The following is a 25,914-nucleotide window of genomic DNA, read 5'->3' as shown; positions in this document are numbered from 1 at the left end:
GAAGAAACACTTTAATTCTTCTTTCTTCCCTGATAATACTATTCTGATTCATTTCGTTGCGGGATCCAAGATAGTTAGTTATTCATGTCCCTGAGACGCCGCCGGACTTCTGGTTTCGGTGATTTCATAATTGTATCTTCTGTAATCTCCTGATTAATGCTCAAACCCTTTCTGTATAAGAAGTGACTTATAGTCAGCAGTGGCCACTTATAGGCTGTTGATGTTGATCTATTGTAAATGCTGACTTACAAGAATTGCAGCGGTTTTGGGAAGTTGTGATGGGTTTGTTACAAACAAAATGAGAACAATTTGTAAATACAACTTACCGAATATAAGCAGGACGACTGTGGCGCAGAGTAGGAAGCCACCCATGACGGTGAAGTCCCACTTGGTTTGGAACGCGAACAGAGTGAGAGCCAGGCATACCGCCGCCGTTATACCCACCGCCATCAGTACCTGGGAAGCAAAAGCAAACCTAATAACTATACTAGCTTTTAGTAAAGGTTTATTTATTCTATTTGTTTTTTTATTTTTGTTTTATTAAAAAAAAAATCATTACCCCGACAACGATTTTTTTTAAATAATAAAAAAAAATCGTTGCCCCACTTTAGGATTTTCTCCTGTGTTGTGGGTGCGTTTACAAACATACAAGTTCACATGCACATGACACCCAGACCCGAAACAACAATTTGTGGATCACACAAAGAGTTGCTCCGTGCGGGAATCGAACCCGCTACACGTTGCGCGGCAGCCAGTTGCCCAGCCACCGCACCAACCGTGCAGTCTAAGTCTCTATTTACACTTGTTCTCCACGGACTCTTGGTCCGTGCCCATGTCGTACTAGTAAAGGGGTTTTTAATGTATCTATATGTAAAATTTCGATCAGATGGTTGTTCTGGGGGCCTACTCCGGTTCTCGAATCCGAAGTTTCGTTTAATCTTCGCCGTAGATTTTATTGATTTACTAATAGAATTACTTGAAATAACGTTTTATTTTTAATTTCATAACAAAATCTATTTATTTATCTTCATTTAATTCGTTCATTTTTGTTCACAAAAGTTCACAATAAATAGAATTGTAGTATGCAATCTGCGAAGTTTTTCGTTCGTTGAATTAGAGTGGGACCGGTGCTCTGATTGGTTGGTTCATTAGAGCCGGCACTGAACCGATAAGTTATATTTATCGTGAAAGAGGGACAAACATACGTACATAGAGCTTTACTATTTTTTTTTCTGTTCAGCTCGACACTAACACCACGGAGCTATACAACCTACATAGCTAAGCATAATTAGATGTAGAACTCAGCCTTAACGGGTTAGAAGTCTCACCCCTATCACATTGTATATTGAATAGACTCACCGCATCAACATCGTAGACACTGGAAGTGACACCGAGTAGGAAACTCTCAGCTACAGTGAAGATACCGAGGAAGATGAAGTTCATCGGAGCCTGCCTTCGCACGTTGTGGCAGCACGCCATCACGATCAAACATACGAACACCACCGCGAACGCTACCCAGCTGGAACACAAACAAAAAAATATTATTTTATTTTTATAACGTTACGCCTTTAATCCCCGAAGGGGTAGGCAGAAGTGCACATTATAGCACATAATGCCATTGTACATCCACATTTCACAATTTATGTTGTAAGTCCCATGTAATAGGTGGTGAGCCTATCGTCATATACCGGGCACGTTTCCAGACTACCACGTGCTACTACTGAGAAATTTCAGAAAAACCGAAGAAAGCCTAGTAATACTTCGCCTGACCCGTTACCCCTTGCCAGGCAATCGCACTTGCAACCATTCGGCCAACGAGGCAGTCAACTAAAAATAATTAATATTACTACTGTAATCGTGTATTTTTCTTATTCTAAAACAAATTGTTTTAACTTTTCTCTGCTGATTGCCTCGTTGGCCGAATTGTCGTGAGTGCGACTGCCGAACAAGGGGACTCGGGTTCTATTCCTAAGTCGGGCAAAGTTTTACTGAGCTATATTCGGTCTTTTGAAATTTTCTCAGTAGTCACACGGCGTCTGAAATTGTGCCCAGTATATGGCAATAGGCTGACCCCCTATTACATAGGACTTATAACACAAATAGTGAAAAAGCCCTTCAGACGTGTTTGAGGAAAAGCGTGTGCTATGTTTTGTTTCCATATGTCTACGTATATGTAGAAGATGGCTATTGTTCCTAAGTACACTGCCATCTATTGGATAACAGCTGTACTTATAAGTAATATGACAATGACACAATATCCTCGAGTCAATAGTTCGGTTAGATCGCTAAAGGGGGCGCAGTTGAGCCCGTTATGTTGACATGATGTGCCATGGAGATGATGCGAAACCATGCATTGATTCTAATTTTAATAATTTCATATTTATATATGAAATTACTTTTTATTTTTGTTTCACTCCTTATGTTTGCTGGCAGATTGTTCAATAGGTAAGGTATTCTCTTGTTTAGTGAAAATGAACAACGTTGTTTCATATTACCGTACTCTTTATATTTAAGGTGAGGAAAACTAGAAAAATATAATTCCAAGGTTGCAATATACGATATAATTATTCTTGGTAACTCATTATAAAGTACATAGACGTACTAAGTATAATTATATATTAATTATAGGCTAGTTTCCTACTAGAATTTTGTATGAAATAGTGCATTATGACTTATAACGTCATCCGATTTTTACGTCAAATAGCAGACTTATTTGTAGAAAAAGTTGAAAATTAAGTACTTAGTTAATCAAACCTATGAATGAAAATGTGATTATTTGTGAATATTTTATTGTATTGAAAAGTCGAAATAATTTATTTTTGACTACGGAAACTACCCAATTATATTCTTAATTAAATTAAGATGGGAACTGAAACAAAAAAATATGTATTGTGTGCTATGATGAGATCATCAACATAGCAACCAACATATTACTTTGAAAAAAATTAATAAAAATATTATTTCAATAATTTTGTATTGTGTTGGTTAAGTTTAAAGTTCGTAGGCCATAGAACATCAAGCTACGACCAATAGCAGCCGAGCAGTGGGGTTTAATAGTAGTAATAGATACTTACAAGAGCCAAGGATTCCTGTAGGCCCATAATTTGGTCGGTTTGTGGAACAGGAAGAGTGCAATAAAGCCCATTGTCACTAGCAACTGACACATCAAGATGGAGTACACCTGCAAACGAAACACACTTCTATTAGGATAGAGTTAAGAGCCTTTTTTGAGTAAAAAGTTGTATCTTCAATTTCAGTTCTGGCATTTTAAACATAATTGACATTGAGACAAAATTGTTTAGTACCAGCTGTTGCCTGCGACTTCGTCCGCGTAGAATGATGTATTCTGACAGTATTTAGGTTTTTTTTCTAAATTAAAAGTAGCCTAAGTTACTCCTTAGTACATCAGCTACCTACCAATAAAAGTCCCGTCAATTAGCCGGAAACAAACAGACAAATATGCAGACAAAAATAAACTACGGAACCCTAAAAAGTATGTGGTTTTGATGAATGTATCATAATAATATGTATATTCATATTTATGTAGTAAAAACATTATTTCAATACACTAGATTATTCAATAGACGGTTATTTCAATTACAGAACAAACAGACACTGCAATATTATTTATTAGTCTAGAATGGAGCACGCCCACCTATAAGTAACCTATCAACTCGAGGCTTGAAGACCAGGGGCCTTAGTCTGCTATTACAGTGCAAGAGGGAAGGAGCTATACAACCTACATAGCTCCGTCCCTCTTGCACTGCTCAATGATCGACCATTCTGACACAATTGTAATAGCAGACTAAGGCCCCTGGGCGTCCATGGGCGGTGTCCGCTCACATCTTAGGAAAACAAGGTAGTATAACAAAATTACCTTGCGGATAAATCCTCTCCGAATGGACTGTTCAGTGAAATCGAACCCCTTGACCTCTCCATCTTCTCCAACACCTTGGGGTGGTGGCGCATATCCAGCTGGCTGAAATATTAAAAAAACAATACATATTATAACGTTTCTTATTAACATTTACGACTTACAAGAAAGGCAGGGTTATTCATTAGGTCACTTACGCCCGAATATTCAAACGCTACTCAATTTTAAGTTGTACTTAAATATCGTGCTATCTCTGTCATTTTATAAAGAACTAGCAAACCCGGCGAACTCCGTTTCGCCACCAATGATTTTCCCTGTTTTTCTGCTTTTCTCTTGATTTTTTCCTGAATTTTCTTTGCCATAAACCTCACGGAGCCCGAGACCTTTCCAACGAATGCAAAACCGTGGAAATCGGTTCGTGCGTTCTGGAGTTATAGCGTCAGGAAGGAAAATCCGACTTATTTTTATATTATAGATTGATAGTGACAGAACTACATTTGAGAGCGTCTTAAAATTGAGTAGCGTTTGAGTATTCGGGCATTAATGGACTATGGCGGAAAAAGGAGTATAATATGTAATTATTACTAAATCTTTTCGACATTTGCGCTGTTTCGAAACCTTCCAAGGGCAAGTACCAATGTGACATTTTCTGAGTTATATGTACTTTCTAACCTTATTTAGATTAGACACAACTAACAAACGGTGAAGGAAAAGATCGTGAGGAAAACTGAGCTTATATTTTCGGATTATAAGTTTGAAATCGCCACGCATTGAGCAAGCGTGGTGATTAATGCTCAAACCTTCTCCGTGTGAGAAGAGACTTTGATCAACAGTGGCCATTAATAGGCTGTTGATGATGACTGTTTGTCAGTGAAGCTAGGTGCTCATCATTCATCATTATTTACCAGTCACGCCGTACATTAAATATAATCTATTATATAAAAATAAGTCGGGTTTTCCTTCCTGACGCTATAACTCCAGAACGCACGAACCGATTTCCACGGTTTTGCATTCGTTGGAAAGGTCTGGTGAACCGTGAGGTTTATAGCAAAAAAAAAAAAAGTCTGAAGAAAATCAATAGAAAAGTCCGTTTGGTGGCGAAACGGAGTTCGCCGGGTTTGCTAGTTAATACATAATAATACATCTGCAATAACATATGTACAACACGAAGTCGTTAAGGCCAAGTGGAATCGATCGCACCACACAGCTACATTAGTGACTAGTGACACAGGTAGGTGGACAAAAATCAATATGCTTTATCAATGAAAGCCATCTATTAAGTCAAGGTTGAGTTTCAAATAATTTAAAACTTATTTTACTTTTGAAGTTCTTAAAATTAAAGATAATTTGTATGTCCTTTAAGTAAATTGATGAAGATCTTAAGTTGTGTACCGCTTAATATACCTAACAGAGTTTTTAAGAGTGGGAGAGTCCTGCTTTGGCACAAGTGGGCGGGCTCGACCGGAGTGATACCACGGCACGGTCACATATTTTTTGAAGAGGGGGAGGGGAATCATCAAGTGTCTTTTCCAGCCCTGAGCGAGGCGAGAGGGAGTGTCAGACGCTTACTGACTAAAAACCACCCCATTTCTACCGGAGCCCCGGTAACCGTAAGGCAGTCCGCAGCTCCAGACAAGGAACATAGAGTAGAGTAGGTAGTAGACGTTGAGAATTAAAACATAATGCATCGTACAGCGATCTAGTATCTAAACACGAAACAAACGACCTAGAAATACTAAACTCAATAACTCAGTCTGCGACCGATTTTTAAGAAAATGACCTACTTTTACACATGCTCTGTTTTATTATAGCGTTACGCCAAGTTCGCGATATTCTAGCATTTTAGTTTGTTAGTAATACTCGTAGAATCTTTCGGAGTAACAAACTTTTCCGCTTTATAATAATAATATGATGAATAAATAAAAACATGTTTTGTCGGTGATATATTTGTAGCTATATAAGGTGTTCCAAAATTATCTGCCACAGCTTTAATGGGAAGTAGTGTTGTGTTTGAAAATTACAATAGGATATTTTACAAAAAAGGGATCCCGGACCAGTTAGTTCTTATAGTAAATATATTATACAGAGAACAGAAATAAGTTGAATAAATATTGCCTCTACTCTGCAAAAAGTGGTTCACAAATACGCATGATGCATTGAAAACAATTGCAATTAATTGTTTTCATTGACGAAGCGACAGTAACAGTGAAAGAGCTCTTTCATAACAAACTCATACGTAGATTTTTTTTGTTTAAAAATAAATACGCATAATTAATCATTTATATTTACTATTGTAATCTTCAAACATAGGTAACACTACCTCCAAAACCGTGGCAGATAATTTTAGAACACCTTATATATTGGATTCACATAATAATACTGCTTTTTTATCTAAAAATACCAGTTTTAAACTAGTATATTAGATAAAAAATGTATGCAAATATACAAGTTTTCAACTGGTATATTTGCATAAAAATGCAGTTTTTAAGTACCTCCTGATTTGATTGTTTTATATGGTTTCCACGGTGCATCAATATTCGATATAGATAAATGGATTAAAAGTTCATTTTATAAATAAACAAATATAGTGGGATTGAAATGAAATGAATTTGTAAGATGATGATATCTTTATATATATAATTCTTCTGTAAGTGTGTATGTCACTGAACTCCTTTTAAACGACTGGACCGATTAGGATGAAATTTTTTGTGTGTGTTCAAGGGGATCTGAGAATGGTTTAGATTCACAATTTTGTCCGCTGGAAAATGTTTTTTTAAATAATTTTTAATTTATTAGTAGGTAGTTGTTGATTTTGGAATGTTTTACATTGGATCGGACAGACGGCGCTACCATCGCAGTGTCAAATATTAATGACGTTAGATATTGTCATAACATTTGAATAATAATTTTCATCAAAATGGTCCAGAATGTTTTAGCTTACGAGTATTAAAAAAAGTTTAAAATGACAATGCCAGATCCTGCCCCACTTACTTTCATCAATGTACAAGAAATGTAAATTAATCAATATTATGCAATGAAAATAAGACCCTTGGTTACTTATTTATTATCCTGATAAAGTTGCGGATAAAAATTAGGAAATAAAAAGAATTTAAAAAACCCAAGGCCTATTTCCTGTATTTATCGCGACTATCTGCGTTTCTTAGTACGCTTGCACAAGGAATACAAAGAGTCATTCAATAAAAAAAGATTTATTAATGTATTGTGTGCGGATTTTAATATGAATTTGGTTTTAATACATACTGTTAGTTAATTTATTTTTTTATCTATATATATAAAACTCTTCCGTTACTGAGTGACTGACTGACTGACTGACTGACTGACAGACAACGCACAGTCGAAACTACTGGTCGTAGACAGCTGAAATTTGGAATGTAGGTTCCTTGGGATATGTAGGGGAGCACTAAGAAAGGATTTTTGGAAATTCAACCCCCAAGGGGGGAAAAGGGGTAAAAACGTTTCTATGAAAAATCTTATTCCTTGGGTTTATAAACTTGAAACTTGGCATGAACACGTACATAGGCAAGTAAATATGTTTGACATTATAAGTTTTTTCAAACTACCCTCCAATCGTGATTTAGGGGTGCGATTGGGTGACTGATTTATTAACGCACAGCCGAAACCGCTCGGTATAGGAGTCTGAGATTTTGAACAGAGGTTCCTTTAGTAACATAAGTGAGCACTAAGAAGGGATTTTTGAAATGTCAACCCCCAAGGGGGGAAACGGGATAAACTGAGCCGGGGCTGCGGGAAAGTTCTAACGAGATACCGTGGCCCCGGAACGCAAAGGGCAACTGAAGGAACGAGGTGGGTTTTAGTCAGTAAAAGTCTGACACTCCCTTCCGTTCCACCCAGAGCGGGAGAGGTCATTTGATGATTTCCCATCCTTAAAAAAGACTTTGTATGACAACTTTCAGTCGTCTCTTTAACATACATAATAACATACATAATTATGTACATACATGCATAACATTAATAACATCACGCCTTTAAATCCCTATTTTGTGTTAACACTACCCATACACGCAGCTAAAAGGAAACAAGTGAAGAGACGAAATTTGTCCGCATCCATTTTCACCTAAATTCTTAACGTTAATGAGATTTACTTTTTATTATCAGGTCAACCTAATAGCCTCACATGTACGTATAACTTCGTAAGAATTTTCTTTCAACTCCTAACCGTTGAGGAGTTGTACCTTCCATCATCAGCTCATTCACATGGGATGATGACTATCAGACGCAAATACTTAAACAGATCTATGAAATTGTCAAAAACGTAATTGCCTGTAAATTTGAGGTTTGCCCTTGATTACCCTGGAATACCATCATCAGATCCTGACTAAGTAACAACGGGACCAACTTGAAAGTATACTCTACCGAACAAAAAAAGAATCACGTAAATCGGTCCATAAATCTCGACGTAATCGGTATGCACAAATGCATCCCTGAGTAACACAGGCTATATTTAATTCCAGTTGTAACAAGATTTCAGCCTGTGGAAGAAAAAGCCCTGTCGAGATCATTAAAAAACGCTATATATAACCGAATTACACGTGGGCGAAGCCGCGGGCGGAAAGCTAGTAATAAATATATTATAATGAATGCATATTCTAATTATTATTTCGTGTTTGAACGTTAGTGATTAGATGTGTAACGAAACGTCATTAGCGTGCGTGTGTCAGTTATGTCCAAAAAGTCATTATTTGACATTCGCTCTGTCTGTTCTGTTTACGCCGGCTCCACACGTTGGCCCCAATATTGGCCCCAACGCTATTCATCCAACGTGTGGATCTAGAAAATGGCATTGGTCCCAACGTTAGGGCGAGCGTTGGTAGTTGGCCGGCTCGTGTCGGTTTCATCAAAGGAATCTGCGCCAACGCTCGCGATCTGTCCACACGTTGGCGCTTTGCTCAGTTCTGTTACAACACGCAGCGAGTGCATACGTCGAGCGAGAATGGCTTTCTCATCCACAAAATCGTCACCGGCTTGGACATAACAAATATAAATGTGCACTCATCATTACTATAAACGCGCTCAGAGCAGTTTCGATTTCTGTATCGGACATCTTTACATTGGCGTTGACGGGATAGAACTAGTTTATTAGCCAACGTGTGTACGGCTCAGGCCGGCTCCACATGTTGGTCCCAACGCTCGTACCAACGTTGGACTGCAAACTCGGTGAGGCGTACACACGTTGGCTAATAAACTAGTTCTATCCCGTCAACGCCAATGTGAAGATGTCCGATACAGAAATCGAAACTGCTCTGAGCGCGTTTATAGTAATGATGAGTGCACATTTATATTTGTTATGTCCAAGCCGGTGACGATTTTGTGGATGAGAAAAATTCTCGCTCGACGTATGCACTCGCTGCGTGTTGTAACAGAACTGAGCAAAGCGCCAACGTGTGGACAGATCGCGAGCGTTGGCGCAGATTCCTTTGATGAAACCGACACGAGCCGCCAACTACCAACGCTCGCCCTAACGTTGGGACCAATGCCATTTTCTAGATCCACACGTTGGATGAATAGCGTTGGGGCCAATATTGGGGCCAACGTGTGGAGCCGGCGTCACCGAGTCTGCAGTCCAACGTTGGTACGAGCGTTGGGACCGACATGTGGAGCCGGCCTTACATTGTTGTTTCGTTATGACTATGAATTAAAAGTAGGATTACTAAAGATGATATTGGTGATGACATTCCTTCCTTTCATAGTTAAACACCCTATGATAGCATTTTAATAATATAAAGAACTTAATTTAATTATTTCTACCATTATAACTGCAATTAATCTAAACTGGTACCTAACCTAAATGTAATATTTTGTTCTTAGATTTATATAGAAACCGCAAGCTCTAAAGGCTTTTAATCATGTTTTTAGTTATCACTAATAGAGCAGCAATAGAATGCTACATTTGGCATGCCTGTACAATATATTTTTTGGTGGGGCAAAGCTCTATAGAGATTCTGGCATTGTCATTTTCAAATTAAAGACGTGTAGACAGGACAACGTCTGTCGGGTCCGCTAGTGTATCTATACTTTTCTTGTAATATAATGTCTATCTTTGCGTAAAATTAAGCTTTGGCTTTGATACTAGTGCTGTCAAAAGTTGGGACATTTTTTTGAGAGTCTGAAGTGAGGCGAGAGGGACTATCTTTTCTGACTAAAACGCAGCAGGTGAAAGTCACCAGTAACATCCAAAAATGGTCATGGCCATTAAAAAGACGTGATATCCATATCACCTTAAATATAATATACTAGCAAACCCGGCGAACTCCGTTTCGCCACCAATGATTTTCCCTGTTTTCCTGCTTTTCTCTTGAATTTTTCCTGAAATTTCTTTGCTATAAACCTCACGAATACAAAACCGTTGAAATCGGTTCGTGCGTTCTGGAGTTATAGCGTCAGGAAGGAAATCCCGACTTATTTTTATATAATATATTACGTTACAATACCACTTCTCAAGAAAAAAATATTTATTTTTATTAACTTATGCCGTACCTACACTAGCCCAATGATTTTGAATGCTTCTTTTTTAAGGGGGAAAATAATCCAATGACTTCTCCCGCCTTAGGCGAAGCGAGAGGGAGTGTCAGACTCTTACTGACTAAAAACCATCCCGTTCCTACTCCTACTTTTCGAGCCGAAGCTTCGGTAAACCCACTAGGTAGTCCGCAGCTCCGGATCAGGACTTCAGCAAATACCAAGAGTCATTGAAAAATGAACTTTACACGTTAGGTAATAAATGTGAATCTTACTACAATATCAGGTTTTATGGCTAGTATTATAGTTGTCTGAGTTGGGGGTGAATTATACGACCGGATGGGAAGATGGGATGGCGCCTAGACGTCTGTGGTACAAATCGATATGTTTACACAAAGAGAATACTCCGCCCTTCCTTAAGCCATAAGTAAAATGAAGTAATTTAGTATTATATATATCTAGTAAGCTAGTAGTTTCTATTTTAAAAATAATTTGTTTTTTGATGTCTAATCTAGACTAATATAAACGAGAAAGTTACTTATGTAATTCAGTTTTAATTTAGATCTAATCTTATAAGATAAAATTTATTTTCGGTTATATTATCAACGATAGTGATTTTTTATTTTATTACCAACATCGTGATTTTACATAACATATATAAAACTGCCACTTTGATTCGCCTGAGAAGTATGTAAACGCACAGAAATAGTAACGTATCATTCACAGAAATAGTAACGAATTCATTAATGAAAAATGGCAACACTGCCATACACAATTCCAAACTCCATATATCATAACATTACAGAGATTTCTTGTACAATACAAGTTATGCAATGTACTAAAAAGATCGATATTTCCAAAACAATATAAAAAATAGGTTATCTTCACCACAAAACTGTGCCATCTATTCCAAACATCTTCACAAACACGTGTAAACTTAGCACAAATCACGAAAACACACTCAAAATAATATGGATTAAAGTCTAATTTCTAAAACTACTAGAATTTTCTAAAAAAATCACCTGAGACATGACGATGCACGTGTTGTATTTCTTTGTAAACTAAATCAGTTGTTATTCACCTATCTGAACGAGCAGATAATTTTGTTTCGAGGTATTGGATAGCGGGTGGGTGGAGTTGAAATGATAACATATCTTTTAGACTAGGTTAAAAAAACATCAACGCGATTATTCATTCGAATATCGGAAAAGCAGGATGAGCATATTGCGCGGACATAGATTTGTATCAGTTTTATATAAATAAATGTAATTAATTAAACTGATTCATGTCGTTCATTTGTTAAAGAACAAATGACTTAATTCGACGGTGGTGCCATCTAGTGAGCGCAGAAATGTCATTGGATTAAAGTTGTGCTTGTGCTAGTGGAAAGTACGGTGATTGGTTAGTCTTTGACAGGTAGGTCTTTCTACAAATTATTGTAAGGGGAAAGAGTCCTTGCTGGACAACGATGACCGACGCACGGAGAGTTAGCCTTTAACAGACCAAATACGGTAAGCGTCACGAAAAAAAAATCTGTCCAATAAATACCTACAACGGTTAAAGTTGAAATCAAACTTATTTCAATGGAGACAACTGAGAGCAACCAGCAACTGATTACAATAATCCGAGACTATTCTGGCGACTCTAGAGAAAATGTTAGTATGGGACCCACTGGTCGCATACTAACCTAACATTTAACAAGCAGGACACAAATTGATCCTTGACCGAGCAACGGTTGGGTACCCTTGCTGTAGACGCTAAGATGTTAATCACCAATAATAAAATTATTAGCAACATACGTGGGCATCAAAATGAGGATTTCTATTGGATAATTTTACCCTAGTTTAGTTTAATGTAAAATGTGATCTATTATTAATGACACAAAGTGGGTATTAGATACTTAGTTGACGTTTTCTCATGGCCAATTTCAATAACCTAATACATTTGTTGTTTTTAACTAAATTCAGTAGCATTAGCATATAAATTATTGATTTTGTATATTCAATTATACTGGTTGTTTGCACATCCGTGAGTCAATTGGGGCCAGTAGAATACCAGCGCAAGCACATGCTGAACTGGTCCAATTTCACCGCAGACTTGGGACCTATAAAATATATACAATGCATACCTAATTATTATCTATCAAATCTTTTCATAAACTGCCTGCTTGTCGTTTGGTTATTTTTGCGTGTGAAATAAATGTTTTTTTCTTTCTTTATTTATTTAGTATGGAGCTTATGTCAAAATTTTGTCTCTAATTAGCAAATCTGCAGATAGTCAAAATCAAATCATTTATGTCAATTAAACCATAAATAGGTAGGTAGGTACTTTTGAAACGTCAACAAATAAAGAAATAAATAATAGTCTGTCCGTTAGAGAAGTTAGCTACTCGTTCTAAAGTGTAGCTTTGAATGGCGAAGAATGAGCAAGAAACTCTATTGGTTACTCTATAGATAGGTTATTGAAATTGGCCGTCACACATTTATCAGATAATGATAAGAAACTCACTTATAGAATTTGGTGCCCCCTTATCTGTAATCTTAGAGCAACGATATCTTGTTTTAAGTATAGAAACCGGATTAGTTTTATGCTAATGTTATGAATAATTAATTTATACATCAACGTGTTTGTCTCCAAGTAAAGTTTTTTTTTTATGTGACTAGTGGAGGTTGTTCGATTATTTCGTGTTGTGGTGAAATTCACATTTTTGTTTTTATATTATATCTTACGCCTTTTATCCCCGAAGGAGTAGGCAGTGCACATTACAACGTACACCCACTATTCACCATTTATGTTTAAGTCCCATGTAATAGGGGGTGAGCCTATTATATTTTTTTGTACTATTACTATAATTTATACTCATAGGAAAAAAAGGGTTATTTATACCTCAATATGATTTAAGACATACTTAACTCTAAATATAGTCGTCAACTATAATGTGAATCACTTCACAACTAGTTGATTATGCTACGTGGGTAGTCCCTTTACGCAGGCGTAGAAGGGACTTCCCAACTTGGAAATTCACAGGAAGAATATAGGTTTTAGAACTCACGAGTCTAAATCCGCCTAACTGCATTCAAAAGAATTAAAGTATGTATAGTTATTTAGCACGATCATAGAGAATTTCCTTAGTCACTTGCACATTTGTCACGTCCATCAAATGTCATTACGTAGCCTACTGGATTTGATTTCAAATTATGTGATTGATATTATTTATAACATTCATTGCTATTGACAACTGAGTAGCAACGCAACAAATCAACGTAGCAACCGACCGCGTCATGCATAACAGAATGCTGCTCATGAATATAAGCCCCTAGTAAGGCTCGAAACTAGTAGAGTTCCTCGTCAAATAGTTACGCGAGTAAGCCGAAAAACAATAATTAATAATGAGATTGATTGTAATGACTGCTTTTTAAACTAGACACGACAGAAAATTGCCGGAATCGGATCAGATCAGTGGGTAAAATAAAAATACATATATAAGGTACCCCGTTCATTGAAATTGGTAATGTTAAAAAGTTAAAGTCAAAATTATTTATTTCAATTAGACAAGGAAGGCACTTTTGAACGTCAAAGCAAATATAATAATATTATTATTAACGTCTGTCTGTCGGTCAGTCCTCTAGTGAAGCTATTAGCTCGTTCCAAAGTGTAGATTCCTATGGAGAAGACCGAGCAAGAAACTCCATAGGGTACTCTTTTTCAATCAGATTCACAATACAATTCATGGTTACATTGTTTCAGCAGCATGTATCAGCAGGTAAAAGCACTATGGAAAGCGGGGCAAATGTCTCGATATTAATATAAGACTAGTATTTCAAGCGATTAGCGCATTTAAATAAACAGAGAATCAGGCCCCAGCTGTTATATTGATAGTGCGTCTAAAATTAGTCTAAAAACTGCTCTCATTGGCTATGTAATGACCTTGAATGGAAAAAATTGGATGTGAAACCTTGAACTCAAATTATTACAATATGCCGCTTGCATGTGTTTCATGACGTTGATTAAAACAAAAAGTCGAACAAAAAATTCATCAGTTTTTACTCTATTTTCTTTGTGTATTTAATTTATTAAAAAAACCCTTTTTGCTTCTTTGGTTGAACGCGCTAATATCGGAAACTACTGGTTCGATAGGTTATAAACATAGAGCAACGCGGACCTCGTACGGAACGAGGCCCGCGTTGCTCTATGGTTATAAAACATCACGCTACGATGAATATGAGCCGAGTACAGCGAGTGAAACTACGCGGGATTAGGTATTTAAAAAAACTTGATTGGGTTTGCTTGCTTACCTCACCAAATCCAGCACCACCATACGCCGGGTATCCTTGCGGGGGTGGTGGGTACCCCTGTTGGGGGTACCCTCCCGGGGGTGGATAGCCGCCTTGTGGATAGCCACCTTGTGGATACCCGCCCTGCGGAGGCGGGTAACCTCCCTGTGGGTATCCAGCTTGAGGATATCCGCCTTGTTGCGGATAACCGCCTTGATTTTGATCTAGAAGAATCAAAAACAAACAAATATAAATATCGACACACACAGAAACACAGCCATCACCGCCATTTTCTTATTAATTAAAATATTAAAACCATTCAAGAGATTAGACAATATAGTAAAAGTAAAGGTTATAAGCCCCGGTCGCCTCGAAACTAGTCGAGAGCGCTCTAAACACCGGGTTTTACGTGTTGTATTAAATTAACTGCCTATGTCTAACGATAGTAATTTATTATAAAGAATTTGTGGCACATCAGTTAGCTACAATGGGCATTGTTCAAAAAAATAACCTTGTGTTTTTATTGAATTTTTCGATAATATAGACCATTTAAAGAAACTAATTTGAATATTTTGATAAAAGGATCAGAAACCACGTCAAAAATATTTTTTAAGATTTTCAAATTTTTGATATGGGTGACGTCATCATAAGGCTCAGAACGATAGTATCTGTGCCATAATGTGTTTGCATTAAAAAAGTACAACTGTCAATAATAGCTGTCTGAATAGAACTGTCAATAACAATAACCTTAAAATAAGCTGTAAACAATACAACATGTGATAAACCGTAATTTAACATATGATATGGACAATAATGGGACTGATAATATCATAGGAGTCTATTACTTCTGTGGTACTTACATTAAAATGATCTTCGCGACAATACATAGTATAAACTTTGTAATATTCCGCACCAGCTTCTCGACACCACTTCTCTTGTAAGTCTTCCCTATTGCGAACGAAGATTTTGTTTGGACAATTTTTACAATTACTGCTGCAACTTGGAACAAAGCACTTTCTGTATTCCATTTTCACTTTATGCAGAAGAAACTTAGAATTTGAATCTTTGTATTTTTTGTAAACAAAACCGAAACAAACTGACATGACATTTATATTTGACAGTTGTAGGCTTGACTTAAAACTTTTAGATTTTTGAAACATGAGGCAACGATACTAATTTATACGTCCTATTATGACGTCATTTGAAGGACAAGCAAGGTCAACCGTATTTTAACGAAATATCAATAAATAATAAATATTTTAAATTATTAATTAGTCCATAATGATTAGTAAGTCTATTCCTCGAAATGGTTTTTCAATTACGATATTTTATAAATTATGAACAATGCCCATTGTTTATCCCAGAAGTATCTAAACCAGACGAGATAATTCAAACGTAATTAACGCATAAAATTAAACAAAATTATCACCAGCACCAGTGGACAAATTGTATTTTTTAATCTGTTACTATTTTTGCACCTAGAGTTGCCAGTGTTGTACACAGACATGGCCAATTAACATACATTCGATAAATTGTAGGTGATGTCACTGATATTATGTAATACCTGCTTTAATAAGGAAGTATCGCGGTGTAGGCAAATTATATTTAATTAATTAATGAATAAATCTGTTCATCAATTAGAATGCATAATTAACTATATAATCTATCTATTTACAGGTAAAATGATTCAGAAAATTATGTATTGAGGTTGGTCGAGTGGTCGCAAGTACAACTGACGGGCAAGGGGTCTCGAGTTCGATACCCGAGACCCCTTGCCCAGTCTGGCTCGGGTCGGGCAAAGTATTGCTGGGCTTTTTTCGGCTTGTCGAAAAATTTCTCAGTAGTCGCACGGAGTCTGGAATTGTGCCCAGTATATGGTAATAGGCTCATCCCGTATTACATGGGACTTATAACACAAATGGTGAAAAGTGGGTGTACATTGTACAGTGGCATTACGTGCCGTGGCGTGCGATAAAACGAGTGACGAACGATACTTATTAGGTTTCAATGAACGTTCATGTCTTAAAAAAGGCAGTTATGACTGTGCTTACTAAAATAAATTTTTGAGCTCCAAAGTTGCATATTTTTTCTGAAGGTCGCTATCTGTATCTGTGTGTCTGTGTTCTGTATGCTTAGATCTTTAATATTTGAAACAGATTTTGTTGCTTTTTTAATGCTTAGATAGTATTCAAGAGGAAGGTTTATATAACGGTGCTTTTCCACCAAAGATGTGCTATGCTATGATGCTGTAGACGCGTTTGGCTGCCACCAATCATATTCATTGGTACACCTAGCTGAGCACTGTTGGAAACGGACTCAACTAAGTTTTGTTTATTATATGGAAAGATGTGTGCTATGGTTATCTGGTTACTATCGATACATCGCATGCTCGAGCTACGCATCTTCCTCGCACAGCTTAGTATCGGTGGAAACGGTCACAGTTTCACAGCTTAGGTAGCTATTACATCTTCATAGCATAGCTACATAGCATTTCTGATGGAAAAGCACCCTAATATGCGTGTAAAGCCGCGGGAAGAGAGCTTGTAGATTATAGTACATTACATATTTACCATATTCGTGATAGCTTTCTGAAAAACTATGAAACTTCGGAGTTCGCTTGTTCTCTTAGATCTGAGTGATTCAAACAGGTAATTAAAGTATCTATAATGAATTCAACAAAGCAAATACATAACGTATTTGCAGCCAAATTATAAATACTCACTCAATATCTTAAAAGAACAAAGTTTAGTTTATTTTACACAGAAATAAACAGACAAATTATATAGGCCGTGGATAAGGGTGTAAATTGCTTGCTTTAAATTAAAATACTTTTAAATTTTGTACTCTTTCCTCAAATCTTTTTGAACAACATTTTATGAGATCATTATTCGTATTGAGTTTGCTTAACTTACACCCCTTTCCACAATCACGACACAAGACACTGGGCAGTCATTTACAGGTAGGTAGACATGACACATTTTCAAAGCTATTTAAAAAAAATTACAAACGCACCATTTGTATCCGACATTGCGTTAACACTGACAAACATAAGACAAAAGGATCAGACAGACATAAAATGTACAGAGGGCTAATTACGACTTTGTTTTACGTCTAACGAGATCGGCGTTCTGATTGGTTGGTTCATTTGCACCGGCCAATCAGACCGCCGAAAGCGCTCTCTTTTCGATTTCTTTGAACGTATAACAAACTCGTACTAAGGGTACTGATAATAATAGTCAAGAGTTACTAGTTATACAGAAGTAGCTGATTAGGCTCATATAGAAATTGCACACAGGCATAAAAGTGGGTGAAGTGTTCATGTTATTTGCAAGTTTATCTCGGTTGCAGTAAGGTTTAAAATGGAGTGTACAAACAGATCTAGGTGAAGTGTAAACGATAGGAAGCGATAATGAGCGGGAGTTCCCCGAACATAGATACTGACGTCGCCATCTTTGAAACAAAATACGTTTGTTTACTTTTATACAGAGGTTATGTTCTGTGAAATTTGACATTAGAGATTTCCGCCCATTGAAGTTCCAATAGACAGGCAACATCAAATTATAATTTGAAACACAAATGCCCGATTTCAACAACCATTACGAATTTTTAAGAAACTCCTATGCTAATTCACGCTCCTGGAGCTGCGGACTGCCTAGTGGGTTACCGGGGCTCCGGCTCGAAAAACAGGACTAAGAACGGGGTGGTTTTTAAACAGTCTGACACTCCTCCTCGCGTCGCCCAAAGCGGGATAAACCATTGGGTGATTTTCTCATAAAAAAGTCACGCTTAGTAAATTTTTGTTAAGAAATAGGTTTAGGGGTGGTTGGTGAAAACTGGCTAACGTTTAAAAGTAAAAAAATAATTCTGAAAGAAATATATTCTTTGAGGGACTGCTATTCGATGGTGCAGCAAGGTTTGGAAAGGTCCCCCAACATACGTACATTTTTTCCTACCTACGTAATAATATTAATACAATAGATGATGACAAATTTTAATTATACTAAATTTTATTCGTAGAAATGACGTATTTGTTCCCACTCCTAAACTTTGTTTTATCTGAGTATTGATATCTTATACGACAAAATAAAAAATACGTGTCCAATATTTGTTCATTACCTAACTGACGGACTAAATAGATTTTTAATTCTCATACCCGTCATTATCCCTATTATAAATGTAAATTAAATTAATGAAGTTAATTTGATTTTCCTTATACCTTATTTACAGTGTGGTTGAATACATGAACCTAAATTATTAATTATGTACTTTCAGTTTCATGTGTCTGTTTCAATCCATGCATATTACATATTATACGAGGTATATTTTTGTCATAAAGTATTGTACTGTAGATATTCGTACTTAAACGTTTATTCTAATCTCTCTATTTATATCACCGGAAAACATTTAAAATAATTTAAGTAATTCTGTGACCATTTGTGACAGACAGATAAGTCTAAATCATTGCAAAACATAATATCAATTTATTAACTATATGTTTTTAGCCGGTAAACGAGCAGACGGATCACCTGATGGTAAGCAATCGCTGCCGCCCATGGACACCTGAAACACCAGAGGTGTTACAACTTTACAAGTGCGTTGCCGGCCTTTTGCGGGTTAAGAATTTAAGGTTTATTGGGAAGATTGAGAAGGGGGGTAATTAGGACTCCCGTAACCTCACTCAAACAACAAAACAACCCAACAACTCGTTGCGTAATTATAGGCGAAAATATATTTCGGCGGTACATTTTGTTAACTAGATAAGCAGATACCATGTAAAGTATAGACACGTACACCGGTAAAGTACAATAAATCGATTGCCGGATAGCAACCGATATGCTTTATCAATGACGAAGTTTGATCTATAGGCACTTGTTATAATTAAAATATTTAAGATAAGTGATAATATGACATTTTAACCTCTTTCTCTTGGTAATCCAAGACACCCTTCGTGTGCTAGAACGCGGATCCACGCGAGACACAGTATGTTTTCTATAGCTGTCTTAATTTTTTTTTTTTTTGATGGCGGTAAATCATCTAGTGGCTTCTCCCGCCTTGGGCGAGGCGAGAGCTGTCTTATATACGGCATAGAAAAAGTAATTCGTAAGATTTTCGGTGGTTTTATCCTTATTTTCCTTCCGCAGGCTTTAAAAAAAGACTTTTACGTAAATAAATGAACCTTGTAAGAAGCATAAACATGATTCTTATAACTCTACGTCAATGCTAGCGGGTGAAAGTATGTGTTTGTGTGTCGACGATGACGTATGTACAACGTAAACAGTAAGTATATCGCAATGAGTCACCATTGAACTTCGATCAAAAATTCATGCCACTTAACGATCGATAAGATATCTGTAGACAAATCACACAAATTCTTGTAATTTTTTTGTCTTTAAATACAAGCTAAAGATGTCAAAAAATACTTCACGTTCACAAAGTAAGTATCACGTTTCTACATTTGCCAAAATGACACATGTGAATTGAAAAAATATCGTGGTGGCGCCACTTACGTTTTTGGCATTTCACTCGTTCTTTGTTTATGGTCGGAAATAAATAACCGATGCGCCATGAGCTTGAGAGTTGGCAAAAATATCAGATCGAGAACATGACATGCAGTTTTTTTTAAACATTTCTCAATACATTTTCGTTCTTAATGGCGTCTCGCATCGATAGATTTTTGAATTGAAGCCATTTTTTATTTTTTTTTTGAGTTTGGAAAATCATCCAATGACTTCCCGCGCCTTGGATGAGGCGAGAGGGAGTGTCAAAGTCTTACTGACTAAAAATCACCCTGTTCCTTCATCTGCATTGAGCCGCAGTCCCTGTAACCTATTTACGTTGTGTTGTCGGCAACTCCGGATCGGGCATCAGCCCTACTGGGCCCTATCTAGTCTTATTTTCATTTAGCTCTTACAGTTTAAGACGCTTTATCTACGTCCGTCTTTAATTTGCAATATTGTACCCTCCTACTGTTGAGGCCATATAAATGAAAGACGGTAAGTTTAGTCGACTGTATATTTTTAATTTAATTTACCTTTATAATAGGCATGATGACGGGCTATGGAAATTAATAATCTATTTAGTCCGTCAGTTAGGTGATGAAAAAATATTTCATATTTTTTTGTGATATAAGAGAGAAACTCTTATCTTTAGCTGAAATCTGAGTAACTTAATGCATTACCGGTTTGCCTACGTATTTAATGTACCAATACATTTTCCCAAAATCAATAAATACATCTTAATGAATGTGGTTTAATGTATTGATAACAAAGTCATTATGCATGGTTGATTCACGAGTCTGGAAACTTGGGGGACGTTGAAGTGCACGTAATAATATCGAAAGGGAACTTTGTGGTAATGGGGGCTTATTATTATCTGAATAAGGTTGAGTTTTGTCCAAAAATCTCCATATTGTTACTGGTTTTGTGGTGATTACGTATGTATTTCGTCAGTTAAAGATGGCCTTGCCCTTCAGTGTGGCAATATTAAGCAAGTATTGTAGGTATTGTGACATCTACTTAATTGCCTTCCATTCGATTCGTCATTATGATAGGTATGAGGTATTAAACAACTAAAATACCAACGTGAGACATACTAAATATCAAAGGTTACTCACGTATATTCCTGTTCATGATGAAGAGTCCCTCTGTGACTCGAAACTAGTAGAGCTTTTCTCTATTAATATAAGTAGGTAAACCGTGATTTTTAGTTAACTAAAGGACCACTAATTGTTATTTGTCATACATAAGTACATAATTCGTTGGTATATTTGTATATGCACATGATTCACTTGGGGAAAGAGGAAATAAAATATAACTAACAATTTAAGTACTAGGTACCACAATGACTGTTTGCGGGGAATTTTGCTCAAACAAATTCCGTGGGCTGAGGTACAATGGTACATAAATACATATTTAGAATGTCCTAATAAGGCCTTAAATTCTAAACCCCCAAAAGGCCGGCAACGCACTTGTAATAGCTTTTGGTGTTTCAAGTGTCCATGGGCGGCGGCGATTGCTTACCATCAAGTGATCCGTTTACCGGCTTATTCCATAAAATATATGTATACAAGAAAGTAGTGTTAATTTCACTATATTAATAGTCAATAAACTCGATCAGGAATCTCAATATCAGTCTTTAGCAACTGTATAACGATGAGAATACATTCCGGTGGTAAGGAACTATAGACTCTATGAAGGGACGTGTGGTTGTTCACCACAATTATGCGACAACCGGTAAACACATGAGCCCGATAATGGGCACCAAACTAATGTTCTACAGAGCACAATAGCATGGAAATCCTAAGAATGACCCTATTCTTACAATGGAATTAATAATAAAGAAAATAAATTCCATAACAAAACAAACATGAGACGTACGACGTGTAGAATTTGGATAAAACTATCCATAATGACATTCTTCGACGTAGGTATACGTCAATACTCGATTATAATCTTATTTATCCGGCAAATTATCTCCCCAATCTATCAACCACTAACAATTCTCACATTCCCCCTACAAACCACCCTAAAACCCTTCACCCTTCCACCCCTAAAAGGCCAGGAACGCACTTAGTTATAGCGCCTTTGGTGTTTCGGGTATCCATGGGCGCACTAATCTTCAAAACCACGAGTTCAAATTGTATAATTCTTCTTATGTTGGATATACCATTTATTGAGGAAGCCTCAAATTAAAAATAGGAGAGGACGAGCGAGGGGAGTAGCTAGTCAGTATAGTATAAACCATGATATAAATACATAGTACTTATAAGTGCGGTCGATTTGAGTACCTAAGGACGGAACGTTAATGCTTATTATTGATTGGAATTTGTGGAGCTTCTAATACCAATGTTTTTAGTTTCTTTTTAAGTGGATATTGACTAGGTCATTTCACGTTCTAGCTCATAGCCCACACGGGCATAGTACATTTATTTTTTTATGTGGGATTGTAGTCAAGCATTAGTTTTTATCTAATAAAAAAAAGTAATATTGTAGTTATGGGACATATCCCGGTCTAACTGAGCTATCCAGGTTTTTTTTGCGAAAACGGTTCTCCATGCACCCTAAATCGTCTTGGACCTAGCGTCAGTGTGGCACGCCACTGCATGTGAGAGAAACCACGAAGCAGAAGTAGGTATTATGGCGCATATGAAGAGTTGTAATATGAGAATTCAGAGCTACTTTCACCACTTTCAAACTTTGGAGTTTTAACGAGACTAACGAACAGAAATCGTTTATTTATTTTGCTAACTGGCTATGCTAGAACATTGACATACATACTAGACATCCACGCAATTATTATCCATGTATTACGTGAATTTACATAACAATGGTCTTGCCTCAAGTGAGAGGCGGCGCAGGCGCTGACGTTGACGCGACTTACTGTGCAATGGGAAGGACAAGTTAAATAATTATATACTTACTACATATTATCTGAAAAAATATATAAGTTAAATATCTTGCCAGATGATGAATTAGTTTTAATTTTAAAAACATTTTTAAACGCAAATATTATTAATTTTGAGTATAATGGAAGTTTCGATTTGTTTATTTTTCAAGAGAAAGTAAGTTTGCAGCATAATTATTAAAAAAAAATGCTAAGATTACATAGAGTAATCTAACCATTTTTTGACCGCGCTAATCTCCGGAACTGCTGATCCGATTTGAATAATTATTTTTGTGTTGGATAGTCCATTTATCAAGGAACGCTACTGGCTATAATACATCACGCTACGATCAATAGGAGCCAAACAGAGCGGGTGAAACCGGGCAGGAGCAGCTATTGTATTGCAGGTGTACCAACCCATTATCTGTTATTGAAATAGTGCTTATGAAAATAAATATAAATAAATGCACTATGTAGATAAAATACATGTTATCATTTCTGACTATATATATATATGGCAATATAAAGGATAAAGTCCCTGTTATCAGTTGGTCTGATTCATCATTTTCTTTGAACAAAATATAGATATGTTTTCTAGAAACTTGTGCAAGCGTTTGACGTAGTATGTAGACAAACATATGTCACCTGATATGATATTATATGTAGAGACAATTGCCAATATAATGAATAATATGTCAGATAAAGAATGAAATACTGTTTTATCTTTATAGGATGGAATGTTCAGGATGATTTTAGAATAAAATATAATTGAGGAAAATACAAATTTGATTGTCTAACTATGGGTCAAAATATGTGTCTCGACTATTGTATATCAACTCGATTGTGTTTCATAATACTCGTAATAACAGTAAGAACTTTATTAACTAAAAATCATGGTTTACGCACATACATTCGATTTTTACTTAATTTAGTATGTCTCACGATAGTTATTATAAACACAAGTAAGAACTTTTATATTTTATACTTTTTAATATACCTACTACCTACTATATTAGTATATACATATTTCCAAACTATGAAAGTTGAAAGATTTTCGAATCTTTAATAGACTTCTAACTTTATAATTCTGTTATAAGAGTCGAAAATCCACTGAAGAAAATCGACAGTTTAAGGCATATTTGTACTACATAGTTATTCGTAAAGAATATAGGATAAGATAAGAGTAATATAACATTAGTTTACGGTCACAATAATGAAGAAAACATGTAACTTGTAGGACAGAACATAAAACATAGATTAGCAAGTGCCCGTGCTAGGTGCAATGCGACATATATTCTCAATTATATGATAAAAGATTTATTCGATTGTTTGGAGTATTTACATAAGAAAAAATAAGAGGATAATTAGCATCAATAGTTGAAACTAAGTGCTGATAGTGCATACGAACTTTTGTATTAAATATATTAATAGTATAATTTTTTAATTTATTATACTTTTTGCAATTTTATCATACAAGGATGCCCTTAATATCGTAGCATTCTTGCTAGCCAATATTTAGATGATTTATTAGGTTTAAGGATTATTCCATTATTTAAATTAGCAACAAGATTATATTGTGTTAAGTTTGAGTTATTAAATAAACAATGATCGTAAACATATTGTTAATAATCTCAAACCACATCTCATTAGTTTGTATAAAAATAGCAAAATTTATTAAAATGTTACGCTTTTTAGCATTGTTTCAACTTTGATAAGCTTATCGATAGAAATCAAGCTGCCCGCTTTGAGCTGAATGCTTGAATTCTATCAATAAGTGATATATAATAAGTAATTTTTTTTTACAGATTACCAACTGTATCTCTTAGCAATAAGGTTATAAATCTAAAAGAAAAATGTATTTAAAAATCTTTTATCATACAATTGAAACTAAAGTGCAAATATTTAAATATCAATTATTGACCTCCGGGATAAACACCTGGGTTCTGCCACATTGTCCAGAGCTGCAGATAGAAAAAAAAAATGTATGGTTAAAAATATTAAAAAAAATACATACACATTGTGTTGTAATTGGGTTGTTCTTTGGACTTAAGGCTTTCGGTGGCCGTTTTGAAGGTGGTACAGCACTTACACACTATTAAACTGAAACAAAGAGAAAAATAACTAATTAGAACAATATTATTAAGCTTAAAACTTTAGTTTGTTTAAACAAGCTAATATCTGGAACTACTGGTTCAATTTGAATAATTCCTTGTGTGTTGTATAGTGAACTAGATAGTTAGGTCACTACAAAACACCACGCTACAATCAATAGAAGCTGAGCTACAATGGAAGCTGTGCAGGAGTAGCTAACATATAATATTTGTAGTGCCAAAAAAATCTTGGCAAAGACAGCATATTTGTTCTTTAGTGTTATTGCATATATTTTATTTTTATCAAATGTTTGGATTTCTAAGTGTTCACAAACCAATATTATGGTTATGGAATGGAAGAAAACATACCTACTGAGATAGGAATTAAAATAAAACAGACCTCGATTCCTAATATTAATTGTAATACACACAAAAAGCAATTAAATACCTACCCAATACTTTTAGCATATTAAAAACAGATTACTATTAAAAAAACCTGATGACATATCATTCTGTGGTAATTAGAAAGCACATTATTGATTATAGCTTTGGATATTAACTATTCATTGATATTTATGTAGGTACCTAATTTATTTCTGTAATTAAATTACAAAACAGCACTTCCTCAGGTGACAAACTTGTAAAACTCTAGAGATTGTATAATGGTGTCTCTTGATATAATATTTTTTCTTTTTAAAAAACGTTGCCCCACATTAGGATTTTCTCCTGTGTCGTGGGTGCGTTTACAAACATACAAGTTCACATACACATGACACCCAGACCCGAAACAACAATT

General features: G+C 35.8%; 1 protein-coding gene across 4 annotated transcripts in view; it reads right to left on the bottom strand.

Moving 5' to 3' along the window:
- LOC118272579 (protein lifeguard 1) overlaps nucleotides 1-25,914 on the bottom strand; it is a 29,717-nt gene that overhangs the window by 2,539 nt on the left and 1,264 nt on the right. Inside the window, exons 2-8 of one of the 4 annotated variants that reach the window (XM_035589172.2) lie at nucleotides 25,118-25,128; nucleotides 24,950-24,989; nucleotides 14,668-14,870; nucleotides 3,878-3,979; nucleotides 3,075-3,181; nucleotides 1,360-1,519; nucleotides 327-456 (exon numbers count right to left, since the gene is read on the bottom strand). In XM_035589172.2, the coding sequence (XP_035445065.1) occupies nucleotides 327-456; nucleotides 1,360-1,519; nucleotides 3,075-3,181; nucleotides 3,878-3,979; nucleotides 14,668-14,870; nucleotides 24,950-24,980 (733 nt within the window). In that variant the 5' untranslated portion in view covers nucleotides 24,981-24,989; nucleotides 25,118-25,128. Of the gene's footprint in view, nucleotides 1-326; nucleotides 457-1,359; nucleotides 1,520-3,074; nucleotides 3,182-3,877; nucleotides 3,980-11,394; nucleotides 11,508-14,667; nucleotides 14,871-17,658; nucleotides 17,683-24,949; nucleotides 24,990-25,042; nucleotides 25,129-25,914 lie in introns of those variants that run through there. The other 3 variants (XM_035589173.2, XM_035589171.2, XM_035589175.2) reach the window with 3 other exon arrangements.

Source organism: Spodoptera frugiperda, chromosome 4, assembly GCF_023101765.2.
Source record: "Spodoptera frugiperda isolate SF20-4 chromosome 4, AGI-APGP_CSIRO_Sfru_2.0, whole genome shotgun sequence".
Lineage (NCBI taxonomy): Eukaryota > Metazoa > Arthropoda > Insecta > Lepidoptera > Noctuidae > Spodoptera > Spodoptera frugiperda.
The sequence above is the reverse complement of the archived record's forward strand: the minus strand, read 5'-3'. Positions and strand labels throughout refer to the sequence as shown.